Source organism: Branchiostoma floridae, chromosome 4 (genome assembly GCF_000003815.2).
Source record: "Branchiostoma floridae strain S238N-H82 chromosome 4, Bfl_VNyyK, whole genome shotgun sequence".
In the NCBI taxonomy this organism is placed as follows: domain Eukaryota; kingdom Metazoa; phylum Chordata; class Leptocardii; order Amphioxiformes; family Branchiostomatidae; genus Branchiostoma; species Branchiostoma floridae.
The window spans coordinates 6937826-6945833 of record NC_049982.1 but is presented as its reverse complement, the minus strand read 5'-3'; the positions used below and the strand labels follow the sequence as shown (position 1 = coordinate 6945833).

The 8008-nt window shown below is 43.3% G+C and overlaps 1 protein-coding gene across 2 annotated transcripts in view; it reads right to left on the bottom strand.

Moving 5' to 3' along the window:
- LOC118413152 (vesicular glutamate transporter 1-like) overlaps positions 1–8008 on the bottom strand; it is a 50375-nt gene that overhangs the window by 16397 nt on the left and 25970 nt on the right. For both annotated transcript variants that reach the window (XM_035816346.1, XM_035816345.1), the window contains one exon: positions 2337–2451. In XM_035816346.1, the coding sequence (XP_035672239.1) occupies positions 2337–2451 (115 nt within the window). The remainder of the gene's footprint in view (positions 1–2336; positions 2452–8008) is intronic.

Sequence of the window (8008 nt, the reverse complement as noted above, 5' to 3'; positions counted from 1 at the left end):
TGACATCGACAATTATAGAATGATGAATGAGTAGTGAACAGCTTGCAGCTAGTCATCTCCGTTTCACGGAACATAATTGCCGCATTAGTTTCCGGCAACAACTGCAAAATTGCCCTTCAAGAGCATTACTAAAGAATCCGTTTTCCTGGAACGTCTGTCTAAGTTTGCAGTCCATGGAAAACAAATTGACCGTGTTATTTTCTGCGTACGCGGACTAATACACTCACGTGGAGATGATAAGCGGGCGCCAGAGGCGCGTATTGATACAAAGTGACAGACATATGGTGCTGAGGTACTGCCTAAGTGTACCTGTTCCGACAGTGACGAATTACTTTCCTATCGTTCATGAATATCTCAATATCCTTGTTACATAAAGGTCCCTAGCTGTTGGGCACGTGTGTATCTTAGTTATAACAACGGGAACAGGCTGTCAAACAACAAGCAAGTTTTACAAAGGACGTCATTCTTGCGTGGCTAGACCATAGACAGATTCGTTCGTGTAGTGTATACGTAGTACCTAAGGCTCAGATACAGAGTAGCAAGTTTCTTTGCTGTTTCAACAACGGGGTATATTTACAGGGTGCAGTTGCTACTAGCTATGTACCCGAGTGAATTATTGGTTGCTAGCCCTTCCCCTTCGAGGACACGGAACTCTAATTCTATTTCCCTTCCGAGGAAAACTGTACAATTGCCCTTTTACAACCAGAAGCTTAACTTTGAGACTACTACCAGTTAAGCTACAGGGACATCCCTACTAGATAGATTAAGAGCAAAAAGCGTCATCTCATTTTCATTCTGGACGCCAACGGATGAAGTGTGTGTGTGTGTGTGTGTGTGTGTGTGTGTGTGTGTGTGTGTGTGTGTGTGTGTGTGTGTGTGTGTGTGTGCATGTGTGTGTTTATCTCTACCTTTAATACCCTGCTTTTTATCAGTGGAATACGAATTCAGGTGTGGTGATTGCAATTAAGAAAAGGAACATTTGATAGAGTTAATGCAGTAGCCGAAAATTCCTAATACTGATATATATGAAATAAGATACTACCGAATGCCCGTTCATAATTTGTGCACACTGAAGCTTTTTATGTGTATAAGTCACATAGGTCGCTAACTTCGGGCATTTTGGAGGACAATCATTACTTCTCTTGCAAAGTTCAACTGTTACACAGCATTCTGTTTTGGATGCATGTCGTGGTTGTTTATGTCACGGCCTGCTTGGAAATTCTATGGCATCAAAATCGTCCGACGATCGCACGACTTGTGTGACCGCGCCCTTAGACAATGCTCAAAACTCTTGTGACTGATGAGAATCGTGACACAGCAGCCTCATACATACAAACGAGCTAGTTTCCGAACAGATGGCCGCGCCCACGTTCCTCACACGTCTCTCCCCAACAGTTATTAACGGGGGGCTTCTTACGACCCTCGAGCAGCATCAAGCATTACGAGAGGCCGGCGCGCTGCAATTTCCCCCTCTCCTCTCTGCAACCATAACGCGTTATTACCGAGTAGACCATACACCCCCGCCTACGCGCTATCCGAACTATTTGTTCTTAGCGTTCTGTTGTAGCTTATCATCGCTAAACCCATCTGTCATCACTGAAGGGAGAAAAGGCCGCTGGGTAAACCTGACGGTAAGCATGTCTGACAGGGAACCTTTCGGTCCGGCGTCAGCTGAGCAGGTTTCAAACGACTCATTAAGTTTTACTTCATTAGTTACTTCATTGCAGAGTTTTTCTTGGTTTGCTAACAACAGACATGAACTTGAGGTGGTCTTCGATCTAGATATGAAATAGTACTTTTGTATGCGATATGTGAAAGATAGACTTCTCAGTTGGTTTGGAAGATATCTCGAATTTTCTGGGTAAAAAGAGGCCCAACCATAACGTATCATGTTTACGCTTCATTGATATGATTTCAGCAAATAAAATTCTTCTTCTATTACCAAGAAGGAGCCGTCATAGTAGCAAGCAACGATTGCATGCAAATTTTGGAAAAGAAAATAAAGCGCAGGCAAGCCGAAGTAGAACCATTTGCAACGTTTTTCTTCAAAATTCATACATTGTTTTCATCCCAAAATTACCACAGATTTTGCCTCAAGCTTGTTTGTTTGTTTGTTTGCTGTGTGACGCGCCTCCACCAGCCCTTGCACTATTCTGACAGCGATGTCATACTAGCGAGCAAAGATTGCAAGTAAATGTTGAGAGAAAAAATAAAGCACAGGCCCATATGCAAAAAAGACCCATTATACTTCAAAAGCTATACTATTTCAATCTCAAAATATCCCATATTTTGCCTCAAGTTTATTTGTTTGTTTGTTTGTTTGTTGTGTGACGCACCTCCACCAGTCCTTGCAGTATCCTGACAGCGATGACGCATCCGTAGTGCACCTTGGCGGCGGCGGGGATGAGCATGTTGAGCGAGGCTGTGGACAGGATGGCCAGACCGAATATCCTGCGGAAACGAAAACACCAGAAATACATCAAAACTTCATGTCGAAAACCCTGTGGATAGGATGGCCAGAGCGAAAACGAAAACAGTAGAAATACATAAACTTCATGTCAGAAACCAGTCCGGTGGACAGGACGGCCAGACCGAATATCCTGCGGAAACGGAAACAGCAAAAATACATCGAACTTCGTATTAAAAACACCCACCCCATTCACCCACTACAATAGGCTCGCTCAGATCTGGTCTCCATCAGACTGACTACCCTGGCAGTTGTAGGGAGGATAAGTTACCAAAGAGCTACCAGAGGGTTAGGCTGGCCCCGGAGGGGGAATGCTAACCATAGCGAGGATTGCCTGCCCTGGCCAATTTTCCGATTTTTTGGGGGGAGACATTTTGAGATCTTTAGACCCCGTAGGAAGGCCTGGTGTAGGCTAGTTCCTATCCTTTTGGATATCTGAAATGATTCATCACATATCCCACTGATAGTATGGTTTTATCCATTAAGGTGCACTCTCACCAGACGTGGGGCACGCTTGTGGCATTGCTGGGTTCGTTCACTGCGTCACTGTTATGTTATTTTCTCCGATTTTTTTATTCAGATATTGCGTAATATGTAAAAGTGTGACAAAGAAGACGACAAAATACACAACAAGTAAGAAAATTCGTTCTTTATCCCTGAAATTCGTTGAGTATCTTCCGAACCCAGCAATGCCGCAAGCGTGCCCCACGTCCGGTGAGAGTGCACCTTAAGTGTTCTCTATCTTGGACAGGCTGGGAACAGTAAGGATATACACAGATGTCTAAAGGAAAAAATATGACGGGCACCAAATGCAAGCTTATAATTCACAAGAATGAATAAAATTATGGTGGGAATGGTAAAAATTCGTTTGCTAATCTAAATTATTATGTCACATTACAGTTTCTTTACATGGAAATAGAAGCGTCGCATGCTACTGAAATGGTTTCAGGTGGAAATAGGAGGGCAGAAAGTCAAATGCAGCGAACAAATTAATCGAAATCACGGAAGTAGAAAGAATGACCATATTGTTAAAGACTTCAATGTATCAAGAAGCCAACTTTCACTCTTACCAACAGATTTCTGAATAATTTGAGTCTTCACATTGCCAGTGATATTCATTCGAATTCCATATCCCAAGGGACGCCTGAACTACGAGTATAGGCTTTATGACTTACAAAATCGGTATAAATAAAAAGCACCGATTATTCTAACAAAGCAAAACTTGTTCAAAATATCTGTTTGCTGTAGATTACCATGTTTGTATACCATATGAATGTATTTTTCCCTTATAAGCAGTAAGGTTACAAAATACCGAAAGCAGCTTGGAGAAGTGTGCATCCCGATGGCACGCGAGGTGTGGCTATCCTCAAACACGGGACCTCCATTTATTATCATTAAACAACATTTCCGCGAGGAACGTCTCTAACCAAAGCGGCATACTCATTTCCACCTGAGAGAGGAAATTAGAAAGGTCGTGTAAAACGCCTTTCCCAGGGGTACATGATCGATGATATGACAGGACCCTTCCGTTTGACTCCACTAATATTGTGTGGCTCTTGCAATTGTCAGATATAAGCTTTATTGTCTGTGCGCCAGAAACACATATTAAGCCAGCGGGTCTGTGTGTTTTCCACCCATCGATAATCCTCAATTAATCACGCAGACCGCTATCTACACCAAATCACAATTCCAGAAAACGATCGAAGTCTCGATTTTTTTCGTCTTCGGCGTCATTTTCGCCTTCAACTTCAACTTATCGGGTTGTCTAACGGCTCTGGATCTGCCCGCCATGTCCTCCAGGATTTCCCGTGATGAGCTCTTAAAATGCGCATCGATCCAGGTCAGCAGGAGCTTCGATTTTCCTCTCCAAGATCACAGCGAGATGAGAGGGGGGAAATCGAACGGGCGGGAGGCGCCGTCGGGAATATGAGAGCCAGGGCAGGGCCCCTTTTGCAGCACTGCGCGGTTCATTCTGACATTCACTGCGGCACTGAGTGGAATTTTTGCCGATTGTTTATAATATAGATATTACGTTATACGTAAAAGTATGATTTTAAAGACAACAAAATACACCAAACGTAAGAAAATTCGTTCTTTATCTCTGAAATTCGTTGGATATCTTTCCAACACCGCAGTGCCCAACCGGTTTCACAAGTGCAGTTAGATAACACCTTAAGCGGCGGCCGCATCGGGACATTTGAATGTGTGTGACTGTTGATTTGATGATCTTTGTTAATTAATCTTTGGAAGTTAGCCGTATTATTGTTTGTCAGTCTAAGTTTAAAGGGAATACCACTGAGTGTTGACCACTGACATACTTTAGTAAGTGCAAAAGCGGTGAAGTCCAAAATAAGAGTAAGTATTCCTGGAACGAAATCATAGTTGAACTTCTAGTAATCGATATCAAGCCAGTTTAAAATAACACTGCAGAAGTAGAGTTAGCCAACAAAACAAGAAACATCTAACGTTATGGGTGAAAAAGATACAACTTTAGTACGAGCGTAGTAAAGAATTTTCCCATCGGAGGCCCCATTCAACGAGCCTTCCGAGTCTGGAATTCGAACCACAATCGGAAGCCGCTGATTGGTTGATGCGATTATTGGGTTCCCGGGCAACATGACGTCAGCCACATCGCATTACTGACCTCCGATGTGACCTTCATGAAATAATCATAGTTCTATTTCTGTTCTTTGGCACAGGTTATTCTGTTAATGGCCTTGTTTATTTCCTCTTCGATGGTCAAAGTTGATGAAGATCAGTCTAGCGTTGGACGTCGGTCGTACTTAACTTATAAAGTGCGTACATTTAGCCGTCACCATCGCATAAGGACACTATTTGAACTCAACCTTGTGACGTCAGCCCTTTTTAACGCTAGAGTCATCACCTTTTGTCTCACAACCAAAAAATCTTTACACCCTCGTTCCACTGGGGCGGCTATCCTGCTGCGAATGAGCGATTTGTATGTTTTGTTGTCTCTCCTATATTTTGCATGATATTCCAGTTATAAAACCAAGCTATGGGTTGCAAAAACAGTTAAGGTCGTAGGGAGGTTGCAGTGCGATCACCGTCTAGTGAAACGGGGACCTTCGGCATAACACTTGAACGAGGGCATTATTTAACTCGTTCTTGTGACGTCAGACTAGTCTTCTTCAACGAGATACTTATCAACTTTTCGCTCACAATGAAACCTTTATCGCCGGAAGCGGTAACCAAAATGAGAAATGTCTAAAATGAGTTTTTCTTCCAGGAAATCCAGGCAACAAATCGTGTGCTTATCGGCTTAGGCACTTCTCGGGTCAAAATCAGTATCCGCGATAATAACGACAGTATGTTTGACAGTTCGTGGAAAGCTCTTCGATCGCCCTGGTTGATATTGTGGTATGACTTAGAACGTTAGCTTTACTTCGACAGGGGAGGATACAAGACAAAATGCATGTGTTAGAATCTAAATAACTGTTAAGGGAGAAAGAAATCCTGGTCACCAAGTCGATAATCAGTTTGTGCTATTTATACATTTTTACACCGGTGCGTTGTACTTGCGATCAATTACCCCAAAGGTGCAGCTAACTTTCAACTTCACAATGCGCACTAACCACAGCCGCAGTATCTTCATTCCTTTCAATGCACTTCGACCATTACAAGAGAAGGGATACGAACATAGTGATATTGATGATGAGCCGAAGTTGGAATCCGTTCTCCTGAGGTAGTGATTACACAAAGCTGTCTAGCTTGAGGCTGAAGAAATGGATCTTGTAAGCTTTCGTTCTTTTTTCTCGCACGTTTTACCATGCCCTCATCAGAAACTTTGTGTGATGATCTCAAAATCTCTATACTCTCCAAGTAGAGGTTACATGGGAAGATTGTGAGCTTTTGTTTAATTGTGCCGTTTTCTTACAGCGATGGTCATAATTGGAGCAAATCAGTGGAATCACAATCTTCCCCTAAACCTCTACTAGGAGAGTATAAAAGTTTCGAAAGTTCTGAAAGAACTTCTAACGGTCCAGCCCACTCTATCATGTAACCTAACCGTCAGCTCGCCTGTGCGGGGGCGGGTCTGTGCGTCGGTCAGTCAGCCAGAAGAGGGCTGGGGCAGGGGCGCGCTCGGCCGCCGCATCGCTGCCCAGGATCCATTAACTCGATTTATGGGGCTTTTGTTGGACGGCGGGGATCAAAAGGTGATGGTACCGATTATTGGCGCGTTGTTGGGTAGTTTGGAGAGGGTGAAATATCGCGGGGTTATCCGGACTTAGGGGAAATTCGGCTCGTACTTTCCGCAGACCCGGTCTTACCTTCTCCTGCCAGCCAGGTCAAGTGAGAACACCGCGCCAATCTCTTTGAAAAGCTTCAATATCACGACTTTTAGATTACTTCTTACGTAACAATTTTTGGGGGTAAGCTATCGCAAAATGCTATATTGGAATCTTGGAGCTTTTTTTGACAGAGCACTCAACGAGTTTCATCGATAAAAACGAATATTTCTCATCTTTGTGTGTTTTGCTGTCTTTCAGTCATACATGATGTTTTGCATGATGTTCCATATCATAAAGTCAAAGGGTAACACAAATTCAATCTAGAACGCATCAACGCCACCAACTTGCCGCAGTCCAGTTAAGGTGGTATCTCACTGCACTTGGGGCACATGCGACACTGCGGAGTTCGTTCACCGTTGTGTTATTTTCACTGATTTTTTATAATTTAAAAATTGCGCAATACGTAAAAGTATGACTTAGAAGACACAAAACGTAAAGAAAATTCGTTCTTTATCTCTGAAATTCGTTGAGTAATCTCCCGAACCCCGCAGTGCCGTACCCGGTGCCCCAAGTGCAGTGAGACACAAAACTCCACGCCACATCGCCCAGCATAACAACATAACACAACGGCACGCCGAACAGCACAACATGCGACAACACCAACGGATTGATGGTATAAAACTTTGTGCAAGATCTGGTCCTCAGCAGTTCTTCAGACGTCACGTGAAAGAGTAACTGTCTGCACATGACGGTAGCTTTAATCTCCAGATCACTGCAATATTGGCAGAGACAAATCTATTGCGGATTTCAGAGAATATCCCAGTCGGAGGGGAGTATAACTCTTGCTATCTCCCACATCAAAACGCCCGCAAATTTCCAGCCGGCGGGAGTTTTCTTGTCAGACCTGTGCGTACTCAGGACCAGCGATGATAGATTGAGGCGTCAAACTCGCTGAATCCGTTCGGTTTTAATATCGCCGACAGGCCGACTTCTCCGGAAGAAGGAATATTGCCGCGGCCTTGAATCATTCATCAAAAGTGCCGCAGAATTTCTCTCCGCTGAGCTTGACATTAAAGCGGAATAAAAACTCAAATCCTACGGTTACAAAAATATACATGCATATTTCACGGATCTTCCTCTGGTCAGGAAGACGAAGCGTTCGTTTGCTCTCTTTTGAAAATCCAACCGTTGAATTTCGTATTGAACTTTGAGCAGCTTTGTTAATTTCGTTGCTCTGAATATTTGTATGAATTGGCCTTCTTGTTGTACATTTATGTATTTTATTTCGTTA